This window comes from Camelina sativa, chromosome 12, assembly GCF_000633955.1.
Source record: "Camelina sativa cultivar DH55 chromosome 12, Cs, whole genome shotgun sequence".
Classification (NCBI taxonomy): Eukaryota; Viridiplantae; Streptophyta; class Magnoliopsida; order Brassicales; family Brassicaceae; genus Camelina; species Camelina sativa.
The window spans coordinates 5,438,179-5,456,850 of record NC_025696.1 but is presented as its reverse complement, the minus strand read 5'-3'; the positions used below and the strand labels follow the sequence as shown (position 1 = coordinate 5,456,850).

The 18,672-nt window shown below is 35.0% G+C and overlaps 3 protein-coding genes across 4 annotated transcripts; 1 reads left to right on the top strand and 2 right to left on the bottom strand.

Moving 5' to 3' along the window:
• On the bottom strand, nucleotides 6,270-9,396 carry HMA3 (cadmium/zinc-transporting ATPase HMA3). The gene is given in 9 exon segments (NM_001302990.1): nucleotides 6,270-6,869; nucleotides 6,952-7,154; nucleotides 7,258-7,460; nucleotides 7,555-7,882; nucleotides 7,976-8,113; nucleotides 8,191-8,446; nucleotides 8,575-8,672; nucleotides 8,786-9,043; nucleotides 9,195-9,396. Coding segments are annotated over 9 exon segments (2,286 nt in total).
• LOC104730309 lies at nucleotides 10,603-14,386 on the top strand. 2 transcript variants are annotated; one of them, XM_010449463.2, is made up of 5 exons: nucleotides 10,603-10,706; nucleotides 11,451-12,537; nucleotides 12,612-12,832; nucleotides 12,914-13,137; nucleotides 13,218-14,386. In XM_010449463.2, the coding sequence occupies exons 2-5, from the start codon at nucleotides 11,532-11,534 to the stop codon at nucleotides 13,918-13,920; spliced, it is 2,154 nt and encodes a 717-aa protein (XP_010447765.1). In that variant the 5' UTR covers nucleotides 10,603-10,706; nucleotides 11,451-11,531; the 3' UTR covers nucleotides 13,921-14,386. The 2 variants fall into 2 exon arrangements, with proteins under 2 accessions (XP_010447765.1, XP_010447764.1); XM_010449462.2 differs by lacking the exon at nucleotides 10,603-10,706 and having other exon boundaries at nucleotides 10,987-12,537.
• Nucleotides 14,894-17,163, bottom strand: LOC104730308 (GDSL esterase/lipase At4g30140-like). Its single transcript, XM_010449461.1, has 5 exons — nucleotides 16,764-17,163; nucleotides 16,040-16,164; nucleotides 15,733-15,957; nucleotides 15,390-15,630; nucleotides 14,894-15,297 (listed from the first exon to the last, which is right to left on the bottom strand). The coding sequence occupies exons 1-5, from the start codon at nucleotides 17,011-17,013 to the stop codon at nucleotides 15,092-15,094; spliced, it is 1,047 nt and encodes a 348-aa protein (XP_010447763.1). The 5' UTR covers nucleotides 17,014-17,163; the 3' UTR covers nucleotides 14,894-15,091.

Sequence of the window (18,672 nt, the reverse complement as noted above, 5' to 3'; positions counted from 1 at the left end):
CTTTTTTTTTTTTTTTTTTTGTCAAACAAGCTTTCATTAAACTTAATACCTCAAAAGAGGAGGGTTCTTACAACTTAAAAGCAGAGAATTAAGAGATAGGTAAAGATACAGACTACATGAGTCTTCCACAAGAATGCACAACTTTGATAAGCTTGCAGATGATGAAAGATCTTTTGATGTCTTGTGGGATTTCAGCTTGAAGGCGTGCTTCAGAAAGTCCCTAATCAACAAGTGATTAAAATCAGCTCGTACGATAGACGTATAAGAGCTTTTGAAAGGGTGCTCCATGGCGGAGGCTAGGGGGTTAGGTGGTCTCCAAGGGTTGGTAAGGTTTGGTGTGAGAGCTTTCTCCAAAATGGGATAAACAAGCAGGATTAACCAGGAGCAATCACAAGACCATAACTCACCAAGAACCGCATCATCTTTTGTTGATGAGGTGAAGGTAAAGTGCTTGTAGAAAGGGTTCATACTCAGACTATGCATCACCACCAAAGCAAAGTCGTGAAAGAGTACAACCAACAAGCTAGTGCAGTACACATACCTCATGGTTTTTGTAGAACCTAAAAACGAGAACCGCATATGATGGGTGACAAACCGTAACATAACAGGTGGGTCCTCCTTCGCATGAAACCATTGGCCATGGAGGTTAAGGAATTCCACACAAAGCATGTAGCCAGTTTGGCCCTGAGGATTGAAAGCAGACTCGATTTCTCGATCTTTGGGCGGTGGTTGACAAAGGGGAGCAGCGGGTATTAGCAGCGGATTGCAGCGCAAAGTCGGATCAGACTCAAACTTAGAATTCAACACACTAGACATCCAAACAGAGCTGTTCAACTGGTCACAACAGCGACATCGCTCAAGCCTTTCGGAGGCAACCAACATTCTGCTTCCGAGGAGCACTCGACTTGACCAAGCAGATAAGGCTGGTGCCAAAAGCATTGAGCTTGACATAACATTATCATAAACAGGTCTAGGTATGCAAACAGTTCCCATTGTAAGAGTTGTATCCCTGAAGTAAATAAGTTTTTCATAGATTGGCTCCAGGCAGAAGGGATACAAAGATGAGAGAAAGATGAGGCAACGGTAACCAACACTCCTTGGATGTGTGGTCATAATGCCGTTCCTGATCAAACCATATAGCTGACTTCGACACCATAGAATCTCAAAGTCACCTAGGGCAACAAAAACTCTTCTAGCATAGGATTCAAACCCAGCCAAAACAGAATTATAATGCATCACTAAAGTGGTGATTGATAGAAAGTTATGCAGATCTGACCTGGGCATAGAAAGTCTAAAACCAAGATCACTTCATCGATAACAGTTCAGCGAGTGTAAGCTCTTACAAAGCTTGGCCATAAGATAGCATGGTAACAGGGTTTCAGAGGAAAATTGCCAAAACTTGTTCCATGATGCCGATTCATCCTTCAGGTGGAGTCTTCGACCACCGTACTCATAGAATCGAATCATCATATCAGGTAGTTTTGACAGAAAGGAGATAAAGACCGACCTGAACCAGCGTCGTGATGGGTTTGTGCACAAACTTTTGCTAATGGGCTGAAGCATGATTCTAAAGCGCAATAAGGGGAACAGGTCCACCACGAGAAACCCTAGCTTTTCCTTGGTTACGCGACGGCTGCATCGAGCCGGAAAACGAATCGGCGGTGAGACAATCCTCTTCAGGGAGAACAAGCTCCATGTTGCACATGGTATTTGAGGAGCCTTCAAACGAGATTCGCCTTAAAACTTGACAGCACACAAGGAAATGTTTTGGGAGTACCAGCTGCTTACTCAAGATTTTTGGCAGAGATTGGATCTTGAAGAGAGAGATCAGCCACTTCTTCCATCTTCTGCCATTAGATCCGAGTTGAAAGAAGAAGGTTAAAGGTTTAGACAAAGATTGGGAGGATGAATAGGTTCGAGTAGATTGAGATATACGCCGGAAAAAGATAAAAGACAAAGAGAACGAAAAGCCGGTAGCAAAGGAGAAGGAGGAATCCCGACGCCGGCGATTCATCGATTCGCCGGCGCCGGAAAGCATGATTCGAAAAGCTTTCTCGATATTAGTGCCTGGGAGCAAAAGAGTCTAACTCGAACAATACCTTAATACATATAACATCAATATAATCAAATCATATTTATCTTAAAAATCATTGAAATGTTTATAAGTCACAAGACCGCATTACATTCTTTTTTAAAAGTGATAAATTTTACACACACATAGATATCATCATACTCTTTAAAGAAAAATCACTTTTGTGATTTACACTTCAATCTACAGTCTCAATGAATTCAGCTAAAAGCTAAAATATGATTCGGCCTTCATCAGTAAAAGGAAAGCTAGTGAACAAGAGTAGGAGTGCTAGCTGAATTTATATTGACAAATAGGGTTTGTAGGAGTGCTCAAGTGAAATATGTGATTCTGAATGATTAACAAAACAACTGTTTATTTGATAATATAGATAAAGAATATATGAGGAATATTCGGTTTGTGATTCTATATCAACAAGTCATAATCAGTCTAGTAAAGTTTATTATTTCCTTCAAATAGCTAAAGTGTTTTCTGGACCCCTTTTCCCAGCAAAATTACTTTGTAGATGACCACAAAATTAATTACCTGCTATAATATAACTCACCAATAAGACAAATATTAATGTTGTGAGAACAAACATTAAGAAAATCTATTCATGTGGAATCTAAGACAATAATGGTAAGTGCAATGTGATTGTAAATGACTCAGAAGCCCACAATATCATATCTATTGAAAAACAGACTGCAAACGGATTCTAAACACCATAAGAAAACGATATAGAAATCCCACAAAATTAGTGTGTATTTTTTTTGTTGTCATTCACTTTTATTAAAATTTTAATTAGTCCACGTACATTAGGACTAGAAATACATATTTTAGTAGTGTAATTTATTGACTTTTGAAGAGATTTTTCTAGAGCTTCTCCCCTACAATAATAGCTTTTGCCTAGAAGTAGAAATAACTTGCCATAGGTTATTTTCCATTGCCAAAACTCAACCTAATAAAAGACCAATCCAGACCTAAACTCAATAATAAAAGCTAAGTGACCAATGGCGAGCCATAAGTATACAAATGTTGTAGTTTATTTTCGTTATCAATATGATGTAGTATCAACTAAATTCCCAATTTTCGCAATTATTCTTCTTATTGGTGGTGACAATTCATATTAGTCAAACGTTTAATGTGACACTCACTGTAGGAAATAAAAGTAATGTGGGGTTTAGGCACTGGTCAAGGAAACAATGATTTGTGATAGGTCCCTGCTTATATATATTGGTCATATATACTCATACACATCGCTCGTTTTCTTTTTTTATCATAAACCTACAAACAAAAATATTTCACCGAATGTTTTTGGACGGAATTTGAGTTATGTTAAAAACTATCATATTTAAAACTTCAACTTTTTTGGAAAATTAAGTAACACTGCGAGTATATATGGTTCGAATGAAAATTATCGATTCTATGTAACTGTTAATATTCGACGAAATATATAAACGTATCCACTTTGAAAATTAAAGTACAGTAAAACCTCTATAAATTAATACTCTATAAATTAATAAACACTATAAATTAATAAATTTTGTTGGTCCCAAGTCGGGCTAGTATAAAAATTAACAAAATTCGATAAGATAATAAGATAATAATTTTTTTGAAATTCCCATATAAAATATGGTCCCAATAATATCATAAATTAATAATCATGTAAATTTACATATATATATATATATATATATACTGATATAATAATGTATGTTTATCTTAAAGCTCATTTCTATAGAACAGTTGTAATGTTGTATTTTCAAACTATAACTCTATCTCTAAAATATTCTATAACATGTCATAAAAATAGTTAAATTTTTTAAGTTTTCAGTTTTTAGATATTCATCATTTACAATTTGATAATTTGACAGACTATTAAAATAGGACAATTGATATTATTATTCATGAAATTGAATTTATGTATGTATGTATATAAGTCAATTTGTCTATAGTATTTGTAATTAATTGTCAATAATGTTTTCTAAATATTACAAGTTCAATTCCTAAACCATAAAATTACAACATCCGAAAATATAATCTTATTTTGCTAAAATATTCTCAATTCATAATTTTAAAAAATTTAAAAATAAAAATATATCTATAAATTAATAATTATTAATTTACAATAGAAAATAATAATTATTAATTTATAGATAAATTAATATCACTATAAATTAATAAAATGTCTTGGTCCCAACATTATTAATTTATAGAGGTTTTACTGTATTACTAGATTTTAACCCGCGGCACACCGAGGGATTATGTATTTTTGTACATTTTATATAACTTACTAAAAAACCATTATATTGGATCAAATATATGTTTGAAACTTTTTTACAATAATATTGAGATATTTGTAATTTTATTTTCTCTATCTATTTAAAAAATTTTATTTTCATTTAAAATTTAATTAATCAAAATTCTTTTATTTTGGAATTTAATCAATCAAAATTAGTTGTTGTGAAAGTAAACATCTGTTAATATGTATAATACTTTGTAGTTAGTATAATATTATTTAAATTTTATTCACCAATATGAAAGTAGTTAGTTTTGTCTATGAGTGTAATGGAGCGGGTTAGTGTTGGTTTTTAACTCCTTTCATATAAAGTTAAGTTTTAAAATATTTTATTTGTGTTTTTAGACCAACCCGTAAAAATATATAAGTGTACTAATATTAACCTAATTCCCATCACATACTTATGATTATTTTTAGTCTAGGTTTGGACCCGTGGATAAAAAAAAATAGTTATTAAAAAAATAGTTAGTTTTATATCTGAGTATGATGGAGCGGGTTAGTGTTGGTTTATAACTCCTTTCATATAAAATTAAGTTTTAAAATATTTTGTTTGTATTTTTAAACCAACCCGCAAAAATTTATAAGTGTACTAATATTAACCTAATTCCCATCACATTCTTATGATTATTTTTAGTCTAGGTTTGGACCCGTGGATAAAAAAAAATAGTTATTAAAAAAATAGTTAGTTTTATATCTGAGTATGATGGAGCGGGTTAGTGTTGGTTTATAACTCCTTTCATATAAAATTAAGTTTTAAAATATTTTGTTTGTATTTTTAAACCAACCCGCAAAAATTTATAAGTGTACTAATATTAACCTAATTCCCATCACATTCTTATGATTATTTTTAGTCTAGGTTTGGACCCGTGGATAAAAAAAAAAGTTATTAAAAAATAGTTAGTTTTGTATCTGAGTATGATGGAGCGGGTTAGTGTTGGTTTATAACTCTTTTCATATAAAATTAAGTTTTAAAATATTTTGTTTGTGTTTTTAAACCAATCCGCAAAAATTTATAAGTATACTAATATTAACCTAATTCCCATCACATTCTTATGATTATTTTTAGTTTAGGTTTGGACTCGTGGATAAATAAATTTTTTCATAAATTATTGTTGTTTTTTTAGTATTGTTATTGATATTTACACAGATTTGGTTTTATTATCACAAAGTTAGTAATATTATTGATATTACTCATATGACTAAATTTGATGTATTCACTATTTAAATTGTGCAACAGTATATATATATTTGTATTTGACATCATAACTCTATAAATGACACATCTTTTTTAGTTAAAAAACATATATCATTTTGTGGAGGTTAAAACAATATATATATATATAGTATAATAAAATCATACATTATTAGTTTATTTTTATATTTTTTTTACCCATTTTGACATCAATTGTTCTATCCATTTTAACATATAAAATATTAAACAATTTATGTATAATGGAAAACATGTAAACCAATAATGGAAAATCGAAATTGAATAAGGTAAGATACTATAGTTTCTTTATTCATTAAAACATTTTAAAAATTGTAATTAAAAAAAAAATAGAAATTGATGTTGTTCATATATTTAGGAAAATATATATTTCTATACTCGATTTTCCTAATTTGATTTTTATTTTAATTTTTTTTTTTGTATTAAATGTTTTAATTACAATGGCATATGATGTAAATATTGTCCAACTTCAAGCCTTCTTCCAAAAAATGCTGTGAAAATAATAATATAGATATTGAGGACTTTAAATTTCATTTTAGATTAAACATTCTGAATTTTGGTTCAAATCAAATTAAGGTCACTAATTCTAAACCGGACATTGATTAAAGAGGTAAAGAGGTCTCTGTCTGGTTTGAAAACAGGTTTACAGAACCCTCTAAATCAGAGGATGGTGTTCACTTTTGTTGATCCTCCTTAGGGCCACTACAACAACCAGAGCAACAAGTCTTTTTACTCGTCTCCTCATTCTTCTGCAGCAAACCAACTTCTAGATCTTCTGCGTCATCCTCCTCAAGCTTCATTGGTGAAGGAGGAGAAGAAGGGGAAGCACGGTAACATGCAGACACAGCTTCACGCTCATCACGTAGAAGCATCATACTATTGATAATCACAAGCAAACAAGTCCCTGCATCTGCAAGAACAGCTGCCCAAACCAAAGGGTAACCTGCAAAACCAAGCACCATAATCGCTCCTTTTATACTCACAGACAAGACCACATTCTCAATCACTTTCTTGTGACTTCTCTTCGCTAGTCTCATCCCTTTAGGAATCTTCCTTATATCGTTTGACATAAGAATGATATCTCCTGTCTCTGTTGCAAGTGCTGACCCTGAGATCCCCATTGAAATGCCAATGTCTGCTTTAGCTAAGGCTGGTGCATCGTTAAGCCCGTCTCCTACCATCATTGTAGGCCCTTGGCTCTTGAAGTCATCGATGATTCTTGCTTTTTCTTGTGGAAGAAGTTCAGAGTGAACAATATCCAAACCATTCCCTAACTGTAAAAATTATAACTCACTGATTATATGACTCACAAAAATAGAGAGACAGGGGACTGGTTAGATAATGACTCTGCTTCACCTGTTCTTGAATAGAAATGGCTGCGTCTTGGTTATCTCCTGTGAGCATTGCAGTTTTGATGCCTAAGGCCTTTAGTTCCTTGAGAGCTTGAGCAACCCCATATCTACAACCGTCCAAAAGGTTGAAACTTCCAACCAGTTCTGCTCCAATGTATATGTAACCAATGGTCTTACCCCGTTTCATATTAGCTTCAATATCCGGAACTTTATGTAACATCCCCAGAGAAGAGATATTTCAAAGGTTAGATATATGAAAAACAATAACAATACTTAGAGAAATGTAACTTCAGTTGAAAAGTTCTGAGACCTGTTAAGCATCCAGCTCTCTGTGCAATTCTTTTGTTTCCAATGTAGATGTCTTGAGCATCTATTCTCCCATAAACTCCTTCTCCCGGAAAATTTTGAAAGTTCTCGACTACATCAGGCTTAGGCTCAACAGAAACTGATCTTGCATAGTCAATAAGTGCCGCTGCCATTGGATGACTTGACTTGCTCTCAATGCTTGAGACCCTATGAAAACATCTCAAAAGCTTCTAACCATCCATATAAATCCTATACACCCTAAATTTTTTATTTCTGATGGGACAACTATAAACATACTTACCAGTAAAGCAAGCTGTGAAGATTGATATTGTGAGAAAGAGACCTAAAATCCGAAACCATGAACTCAGCTTTTGTAATAGTTCCTGTTTTGTCAAAAGCAACAGTCTTGATCTTTGCCAGGGTCTCTAGACAATCACCAGTTTTGATTAGAAACCCGGATGTGGCTGCCTTAGTGAGAGCACAAAAGGTAGCAACAGGTGTGGATAAGATAAGACCACATGGACAACCGCTTACTAAAACTACGAGTGCTAAGTGAAACCAATGGCTGAGGTTGTGAACCTTCAACAAAGCCGGGATTACAGCAAAACATGCAGCTAATATAACAACAGCTGAATAAACAACAACAAAAACAACAAAATGGAATCAAATCATGTTACAAAATGAGAAGGAAGATTGTATATATATGTTTCTTGTTTCCTTACATGGAGTGTAGTAGCGAGAACATTTGTCTATAAACCTTTGAGTTTTGGTTTGGCTTTTCTGTGCTTCTTCTACAAGCTTAGTCATTTTAGCAACTATGCAGTCTCGGGCTAAAGCTGTAGTTTTCACCTTTATATAACCTTAAGATAACACAACTCGTGGCAATGAGCTAGGATCATATATATATGAAGACCAAGATAAAGATTTTGTTTTGTACCATTAAGATTTATAGTTGCAGCCAAAACAGTTGACTCTCTGTGTTTGGAGACAGGGAAAGACTCTCCTGTCAATGTTTTCTCATCAACATCACAGCTTCCATCCACCACAACTCCATCGATAGGTATACTTTCTCCAGCTTTCACTGAAACAACTGTGTTGATCATAACCTCATCTACATTAACTTCTAGTCCAGTATCCGCTATGACTGCCTTTCGCGGCGCTAAGCTCATCAGCGATGACATCACTGTGCTTGCCTGAAAACAATTGTTACTTCAGAACAATGAATAAGTGAAAAAAAAAAACAGCAAAACTAATGGTTTTCAAGTTTTGTTATTGTTATGATTTTGTTATAGGAGCATATAGTAACTCTACAAAAGCTAACCTTTTGAGCAGCACTTGACTCAAGCCAATCTGCAACTGAGAATAGAAACACAATTGTGGCAGCTTCCGTGAAATCTTGCATACATAACGTTGCTATCACTGTTGAACAAAATCAACCAAAATATAGATGCATTACCTCACCAATAAAACCTATCCTACAGATCATTACAAGTGATAATGACTCAAGAAAGATTGATTTTTTTTTTTTTTACCAGCAATTAAAGTGAGAGCATTGATGTCAAGCCTGAACCTTGTAACCGAAGCAACAGCTTTAGCAAGGATGGGGAAAACTCCGGCCACCACCGCAACAATAGCAAACCATTCAAGCGGACCATAGAAGTACTTGAAGAAGGAGAGAGCAAGCAACACACCAGAAACTATTGCAAAAGGACTTGTCCATTGATTCTTTAAGCTTGTATCTCCGTATGGTCTCACACTTGCTTCTAGTCTTGCTTGATTCAGTGCCTTCACTGTCAAGAAATTAATTCCACACACAACATTATAGGGTTTAGTTGACTTCAAAAAAAAAAAAACAAAACTTTGGCTTCACCAATGGACTAATGATTTAAAACGACTAGATAAAAGTCAAAACGGCGATTGAAAGAATTTTTATTTATTTACCGATTTGAAGCTGAGAGATCAAGAAGGTGTCGTGGACAACGATGACTGTTCTAGAAGGGACGATGACGGAGAATTCTATAACGCCGTCAAGTGGACGGAGAACGTCTCCAACGATAGAAACCTCCGATGAACAGCAGATTCCAACGACGTCGAAGTAGCTCGTCTGTATATTCATCTTCTTTGTCTCTTCACCTTCCACCATCGTTTTGTTGTGTAAGGTATCGGACATGAGATTCCAAGGAGGAAAATTACTTGTTGTCTCTCTAAGGAGATAAATATTAGTATATCAAATCAAGTTTTGGTGTCCGTAGAATTAATATTATTTGTTGATTTTTTCTAAATATGTAAATGTTATCAGATTTTTTTTTTCTTTGTCAACTTTTTAATATATACAAAAAAAAAACATTTATATTTTACAGATTGTAGAATCAATGTCACCAATAAGAAAATGAAAAAATTGGTCAACTACATCCACCTATAGTTTGACAAGTCATCGCCTATATGATATCCTAATGGGCCGTGTAAAAAAGAATACATGTAAAATGCTGAACCAAAAAAGTTGTTGGCCCTAAACGACTTTGTGTGATACAAATGGCAGTTGTTCGTAATTAAGTAACATATGAAAGGGTAACAACGAGAAAAACTTTTGCTACCTACCGAGGCAACCGATTATTTATCTTTGTTGGACCCCATACTCTGAACCGTGATTCTCTGAATTTACAAAACTAACCCACACTTGTTTGTGTCACAATTTTTAGTAATTTTTTGAGACAAAATCAAATTTCTATTTTTAGTTCTTTTTCCAATCTTTTTGAAGATGAGACAAACCAATATCCTTGTTGGTAGGTCCAATCCTTCATACTACTTCTTCGCTAAAAGATATCATGAGACTTGAATTGAATTAATTTCTTTAAGCGAAGGACTATAAAAATATGGTAAGAGATTTTTCTTAATGCGTCAGAAGTCAGAACCACCTAATAGTAGTAGATTATCAATTAGTATTACAACAAATGTTTGTATTGTGTAACGCCTAAAACAAGGTTTATGAAGTAATAAAATAAACAGTAGTAGTAAACAAAATTGCATGTACTTACGCTAACGCCATAACTATAAATAAAGTGGACATGATAAATAAACAAAAGTGAAATAAGACAAAACAAAACACCACCCATTGACACATTGAGACTGCTGTCAACAAAATATGAATAAACCAATCACATTGAGAGTTGAGATTTAGCCAATGCAAAGGACACTTTTAGGACAGTGGTAAAACCGTTAATAAACGTAAAAACCGAGGTTGATAAATAAACATAAGTCAGTACTTTCATGTTCGATAATAATAATAAATAAAATTTATTTTTATCTGTGGTGTCTTCTTCTTCTTCTTCACCTTCTTCACTCACTCATCATTACTCCTACTCACAAATATATTTGTGACCGTTGTTGTTTTCTCCTTCCTCCTCCTTCTACACGCTCCACAGCTTCTTCTGATTGACCAATAACACCTGAAAGGTTTTGTCTTCTCTCTCTCTCTCTCTCTCTCTCTCTCTCTCTCTCTCTCTCTCTCTCTCTCTCTCTCTCTCTCTCTCTCTCTCTCTCTCTCTCTCTCTCTCTCTCTCTCTCTCTCTCTCTCTCTCTCTCTCTCTCTCTCTCTCTCTCTCTCTCTCTCTCTCTCTCTCTCTCTCTCTCTCTCTCTCTCTCTCTCTCTCTCTCTCTCTCTCTCTCTCTCTCTCTCTCTCTCTCTCTCTCTCTCTCTCTCTCTCTCTCTCTCTCTCTCTCTCTCACTCTCTCTGTCTCTTCCAAAAATCTAATCTTTTTTTTTTTTTTCTTTCAGATTAGGGTCCCTCAACTTAGTTGATTTTTTTACCTTTTCTTTATGAAACAAATGTGTTAAAAGGGTTTTAGATTTTTCTACTCATTCTTTTTGTGCTTCTTCAAAGGCTCTCATAACGCATAAAGTTCTTGGCTTCATCATTTTTTGCTTTCAAGATTAATTTGGCATTATATCCATTGAAAGACACAAAATGAGAGGAGTTTCGACTCTCAAGAACTCACAAATCATCGTTTAAGACAAAATAATAGTCTTGTTTCTTTCAAATTAAGCCAATTAAAACACACAAACAAACAAGAATCTGAGAAACGTTATGTCTCTGTCTCTCTCTCTTTTTAATCAATGCTTTTTTTTCCAACTGTTTTCAAGCGTTTAATTACATTTACATGTTTTAAGAATCTGATATCTTGTTCTTAGTTTTGCAGTTTCTTCTCCCAACACATTGTGTGAGTTCTTGAGCTTTGTGGAATTGAAAGCTTTTAACATAAAGACTTAAAAGAGAGACAATGGGATGTTCTCATTCCAAGTTTAATGACGATGAAGCTGTTCAGATCTGCAAAGATAGGAAACGTTTCATCAAGCAAGCAGTTGAACATAGGACCGGGTTTGCTTCTGGCCACATTGCTTATATCCAGTCTCTAAGAAATGTTTCAGATGCTCTTCGTGAATATATCGAAGGAGACGAGCCACACGAGTTCTTGTTGGACACTTTCGTCACTCCAGTAAAGAGCAGCTCAGGCGGTTTCATCGAGGTATCTCCTCCTTCAAAAATGATTCAGAACGAGGCTGAGTCGAATATGAATGTTAATTACTTGATGGCTAGTGGAAGCAGAGCGGTTCGTGTTGAAGAAAAGCCTCTTTTGTCACCTGAGACTTTCCAGGTTGAGAGTTATGGAGCAGATAGTTTCTTTGGGATGAACTCACCTCAGCATAGTCCTGGATTAGGTGGTAGTCACAATATACCGCCTCCTTCGCCACAGAACTCCCAGTGGGATTTCTTTTGGAATCCATTCTCTTCATTGGATCATTACGGATACAGTTGTGATAACCAAAGTGGTACGGATGATGAGATGATGAGACGGCTGAAGCGGGTTCGTGAGGAAGAAGGGATTCCTGATCTTGAAGAAGATGAATATGTTAGGTTTGAGCATCATCATAACATGAAAGCAACAGAAGATTGTAATGGGGATACAACGGGTCAAGAAGATGATAAAGTAAAAGATGTTAATGAGGAGTGCGAGACTGAGAATGTGAGGGACACGAACTGCATTAGAACTCAAGAACGTGGAAGCATTGAAGTGACTACAGGGCATGTTGTTGGAGTTACCACAGATGATGCAAAAGGAGAGACACCTGGTTTTACTGTGTACTTGAATCGAAGACCGACGAGTATGGCAGAAGTTATTAAAGATCTTGAAGATCAGTTTGCGGTTATATGTACCGCTGGTAAAGAAGTCTCTGGTCTGTTGGAAGCTAGTCGAGCTCAATACACATCTTCCAATGAACTCAGTGGTAAGATTATAATCTTCTTTGTTTCTAACTAGATATAAAATGGATGTGGTTGGTTCTGAAACTTCTTATTGCAGCCATGAAAATGCTGAATCCAGTAGCTTTGTTCCGCTCAAGCGGCTCATCAAGATCGTCTTCCTCATCAAGATTCTTGATCAGCTCTTCCGGAGGTTCCAGGGCGAGTGAGTTTGAAACCAGCAGTGAGTTTTCGGAAGAATCTTGTATGCTTTCAGGTAGCCATCAGTCAACGTTGGACCGTCTATACGCTTGGGAAAAGAAACTCTATGATGAAGTTAAGGTAATAACTGAGACCTTTAACAGTATTTTCAGTTCTCTCTCTCTCTCTGTCTCTTGTTACCTGACTTGGATGTTGTGACAGTCTGGAGAACGAATACGGATTGCATATGAGAAGAAGTGTTTAGTGCTGAGGAATCAGGATGTGAAAGGAGCTGACTCTTCCTCGGTTGATAAAACAAGAAATATAATCAGAGATCTACACACTCAGATCAAGGTCTCTATACACTCAATCGAGTCTATCTCCCAAAGGATTGAGACTCTTCGTGACCAAGAACTGCTTCCACAACTTCTTGAGCTTCTTCAAGGGTATGCCAAAACATGTTTCAGAAAACACACAGGTTTCTTTCTCTTTGACTGATAAGAACATTGATAATGGTATTTTACAGATTAGCTCAAATGTGGAAAGTGATGGCAGAGTGTCACCAGATACAAAAGCGAACATTGGATGAAGCCAAGCTATTACTTGCAACCACACCTTCTAACCGTCACAAGAAGCAACAACAGACTTCACTACCGGAGATCAACCCTCAAAGATTAGCTCGTTCTGCATTGCATCTCGTGGCTCAGCTTCGAAACTGGAGAGCCTGCTTCCAAGCATGGATCACATCTCAGAGATCATACGTGCTGTCTTTAACCGGATGGTTACTCAGATGTTTCAGATGTGATCCTGATCCAGACAAAGTCAGATTAGTGTCTTGTCCTCACCCAATCTATGAAGTCTGTATCCAATGGTCAAGGTTGCTCAACGGGTTAAACGAGAAACCGGTGATAGACAAACTCGATTTCTTTGCATCTGGGATGGGTGCAATCTATGCTAGGCAGCTTAAGGAAGAACCATCTCCTGTAACAGATGGTTCGAGGAAGTACTCAGGACAAGACAGCATGGAGCTTGTTGAAGCTGAAAAAGTGGAAGAAGAGAAGATGATGACTGCTGAGAAACTAGCTGAGATTGCAGTTAAAGTACTTTGCCATGGAATGTCAGTTGCAGTAAGCTCACTCGCTGAGTTTTCCATTAGCTCAGCTGATGAACACTCGAAGCTTGTTAACCATCCAGAGGAGGACACCATGCCAGAGCAAACTGAGATGTAATACAACTTCTCATTTTATTTATTTATTTCTTCCTTTGGGCCAAAGAAGTTTAGGATGTTAGGTTAGTTTTAGCCCCCTGGGAGGCAAAATGTGTATTATTAAGACACTATAAGAGTTAGTTTCAGTAAGACTTCCAGTTTGGGATCTGGTTACTAGGATTATATGAACGTGTGCCATAAATTCTGATACACTAACTAACCTCATTAGAAAGTAGAAACCATATCAATATCAAAATATGTCTCTTTTTGACTAAGAGATCAAGAACAAACACATAAAAGGTGAATCTTGTGTTCTCTTTCTTACAAAGAAGTCAAGGAAAGAGAGATTTACATTACCAGTCCATTCGCAAAGAGAAGGCTTTTGGTATAGTCATCCTCGTTTCATCAGAAGTAGATCCTCCCATTCCCATCATGCATAATTAAAGAACAGTTGCGATAAACAGAGAAGCTATAAAAAAAAAAAAAAAGAGGAATTGAGCGCCAATTCGATCAAAGAAACAAGCAGCGGTTAGTCTTTTTATCCACGGTCTTCCATGATCGGTCACTGAAAGCTCAATTCGATCGATGCGATCTAGATTGTGTGTGGAGAGTGGACAAAATCTTAGGAATTAGGATACTTTTGACTTTTGAGTTTGAGCCTTTCTTGTTTTGCAATCCTCTTTGGGCCTTTACAAGGCCTGACTAAATCATCATTTTTTTTTGTTATGGTTAATCATCTTATGACTTATTAGGGTTTGGATAGTTCAAATTCTGTTATTAAACCATCCTTAAACCATTATACATGTATCAACTAATTATGATGGCCCATTACAACTGACGTCAAATTAAAATTATGGCCAAAGTGTACACACCAAAGTAGGGACCCTTTGTCATAATCTAAATCGTGAGTTTATGGAGGTTTTAACTTGCAAAACACTAGTTGTATATCTTTAAAAAACTTGCATCAAGCTTCAAAAATTAAATTGCGAGGTATGTTAACTAGTAATGTTGCAATCCTTTCTTTTTTTTTGGTCAACTATTACAAACCTTTGTAATTCCATTATTCAGTCTATATATATGATATTATTATGTGTTTATGATAGATGGTTTCCATCTAGCTAGACGAAACCCGGTTTACAGTAGTAAAGGGCCTATACCATATGCTTTACAATGGATCTATTAAGCCCTAATTTTCAATTCACAAGCTGGGATATGGTGTACGGAGTAGCTATGGTTCCGTTATACGCTGCGTTAGCCACCACTACATTAATAATTTCCGTGGGGTGCACGTTATCCCAGAATATGTATGTGTTTCGGTCTGGACAAACCGGTTTGTTCGCCGCACAAAGTTCTTGCCCCGGATCAACCGTACAGCAACTCCTATCGCCAACCGTAATCCCTACAATTTTCCAAATGAATGATTACAGCTTCTTGATCAAATTACTCTTAAAAAAAAACAATGCGTTACGTTTTCTTCAAGTATAGAATTACCTAGAGCAGCGAAATCTTCAGCATTTCCAGAGAAGGTATCAGCATAAGTGTACTTCGCTCCAGATTTGTTGTTGAATTCTGTGACTAGGGATTTGAGGTAAGTGTTGAAGATACTCGCTGCTTGGTTCACTTCTTCTGCACAGCCAATGCCGCCACCAAGGGTAGCAACAACCCGTGGTATACATCCTATCTTACCAATACTGAACAAAGCTACATTCTTCGCTCCTAATGCGTACAATTGCTATACAAACATGCATGCCACAGTTATATAGTGATCTAAACATTATGTAACAGATGATTATATTTAGGGTTGTTTGTTTCGTCTCGTCAATACTATATTTACCAGCAAATAGATACGGTAGCGGCGTATGAGAGATCGAGCGAACTGGTCAGGATTATATAGACGACGAGCAACTGTAGGAGGCGACAAGAAGTAGTTGTTTAGGTAATCGTTGCTTCCGATGCTGATTGTGTATAGACATTGCTCTAACCGACTCCGTGGCACCAGCGCTTTTATGATCGCCGACTGGTGGTTCTCTACTTGCTGTCTCAAACTGATTCGCTCACCCTATTAGTATTTTCAAGATTTAGTTATACTAGATATGGGACATATTAAGTAGTATATTTATCATTTTGGGTGGGGTTGTTACCATATTTTCGCTGGTGTCGTCGCGGATACCGCCGGCACCGGAAGCATAGTTGAGTCCGACGTTAGCTTGTGCCTGTGATGCTCCGGCGAACGGTGGAATGTAATCATTGAAACCCACTAGCTCAGCTAAAAAATAGTCCAACTTTGTTAACACTAAAAACAGAACGCTTGTAGATTAATCTGATCGATAGCTTTGATTTTAATTATTTTATAGTAACTTTTTTTTAATACTGCTGAATATTACAACAATTAATTTTAGTACCAAATATAATTATTTTTGTCTTTCTGGACTAATTATAAAGTTTGACTGAAATTTTTGGAATCCTTCAAATTTTGTGGTATATATGTTAAATTTTTAGGATTTTGGTGATAATTTTAGAAAATAAAACATAAAATGTTGTATTTATTTAGATTTAAGTATTTAAAGTTTAATTAAAAAATTAAAATATGTTTTAACAATAAAAACTACAAACATATCTTGAATCAGAAAGGTTTTTCATTTTGCTGGTCAAGAATAAAAAAAGTTCATCATGTATAAGTTCATTTACAATTTAATAATACTAACAAATATCTTAATAATTTATGGGGTTTTTCTTCTTCTAAAGCAACCTTGTCATGCATTATCTGCTATATGATGACATCGTAGCTAGTTGCTAATCGAATAATGTAAGAAAAATATGGAATTTTGTCTAACTAAAATCAAGAAAGCCGGTATGAAAACTAACCGATTACGTCTGGAGTATTCCGACCGTTGCTAAACCGACCGGTTGGACCTTGGGGAAAGTCTATACCATAAGGTAAATAGTTGACCTTTGCCAAAGTGTTCAAGGCATTGTTGTTACCGTTGTCGAAGACAGAGTCTCCAAACACGAAGTAACACGGCGCTTGCTGTCCATGCGCCGCTGGTGCGACCACTGCGGCTGCTAACACGGTGGCCACTATAAACCACAATGCCTTGGACTCTCCCTCGACCATTTTTAGGCAAATCGGATTATACGAAAAATGAGGAGAGAAAGCTAGCTAGCTTGATGAGAGAAAAAGAAAAAGGTTGGCTATATATATGGACGAGATTTGCAAACTCTAGATGGTTAGTTACTTACTTAGATGGATTGCTTCGAAAATTAAGAAACTATGCCACTATATATAGCACGAGGCTGAGTGAATTAAGGGAGACTTGGAAATTTATATATTTTTCCTTTGCATGAATTAAGAGGCTTCCTTTGAATTATCATTATCTATATGAGGTGGACGTGTTGATTATTTATTTTCGTTTTCTTTGCATGAATAAAGATTGATCTAATTCTTTTAGAAATGATAATCAATCTATCTGATTTACTATACATGTAGATTTAAAGCCTCCAGACAAAATCTTGTTTATTATATCGAATGCATTTTTAAGAACAAAGAATACGAATAGTTTGTGAAATACATATATATATATATATATATTTTTTTTTGTCAAAGTGAAAGCTTTACATATTAGTTTTTAAAATGTTCTTTCAATACGCCATCTGATATGGAACAAACTGCATTACGACAACATCTCAATTTGTGTACCAGAACCTTCAAAAAGCTTACTACAACAGTATGACTATCGTAGACGGTACATCTAACCATTTGACGACCAACCACTGGATCGAAAGATCCGATTAACAGAAAAAAAATACTTGAAATTATACATGAAATGGAATTTCAACGTTTAGAGAATTAAAGTGGCCTTCAATATGTATTTTTGCCAATAAATATTAAACACAAATTCAAAAGAACAAAAAATATAGATATTTGTAAATACGAATAAATAAGCAGTACGTTATGAAACTTAAATAAATACAAATTCTTCTCTTGACTAGTGCTAATACAAAATCTCTCAAACTAAACAAGTGCACAACTAGCCCATGCAAAAAGTTTGGTTAAGATATGCCAGATTCCACCAAATGCAAATGAACCTATAGCTAACCATACATTCATTCATCTATATCTCTCAATATTAATTGTAATGTATGGTACAATGTATATAGAATTTTATTTTGCAAAAAAGTAAGTAAGCTATATATATATATATATATATATATCATAATCGTTTAAGAATATAAAAGAAAATGACGTATTGAGTAAGCTAATTGGTAAAATTATCATAAAGGGCTACAACAAATGCCGTATTAAGAAGGTTATACCGTATACTCAACATACAATATGTTTATTCTACTATATGCAAATTAAAATATAACATCTCCCCTGTTTCATGTTCGGTAAAATAATAAAAACAGATCTGTTTTGAATGAGTTGGCCATTTGCCCCTTCTTTTTGTCAACTTGTTGTAACTTATAACCATAAACTTTGATAGACGACTTTTCATAATCGATTTGTCTCAGTGATGATGTAACTGTAGTTCTTTATATTTAGAGATGGACCAGATATGATATTACATTGATAGAAATATCAATGGTAGAAAAGAGATTATAGAAAATAGATAACATGTGATTGTGAGTGGCCCTAAACGATGATATGATTAACCATTATATTCTCCAGTTTTAACACTCAACCAATTTTTATAATTTGTACTACAGATGGATGATAACACACATTTTCCTTTTATAGAGGTCATTGTAATAATTCCTTTTTTTTTGGGGTCAA

Bases quoted from the DNA above. Each gene is read 5' to 3' on its own strand.
- LOC104730309 (XM_010449463.2), top strand. From the start codon at position 11,532: ATGGGATGTTCTCATTCCAAGTTTAATGACGATGAAGCTGTTCAGATC. The intron at 12,538-12,611 runs GTAAGATTATAA...TTCTTATTGCAG, and splicing joins ATCTTCCAATGAACTCAGTG to CCATGAAAATGCTGAATCCA. The intron at 13,138-13,217 runs GTATGCCAAAAC...GGTATTTTACAG, and splicing joins CTTCTTGAGCTTCTTCAAGG to ATTAGCTCAAATGTGGAAAG.
- LOC104730308 (XM_010449461.1), bottom strand. From the start codon at position 17,013: ATGGTCGAGGGAGAGTCCAAGGCATTGTGGTTTATAGTGGCCACCGTG. The intron at 16,165-16,763 runs GTTAGTTTTCAT...ACTATTTTTTAG, and splicing joins GAATACTCCAGACGTAATCG to CTGAGCTAGTGGGTTTCAAT. The intron at 15,958-16,039 runs GTAACAACCCCA...AAATACTAATAG, and splicing joins ACGACACCAGCGAAAATATG to GGTGAGCGAATCAGTTTGAG.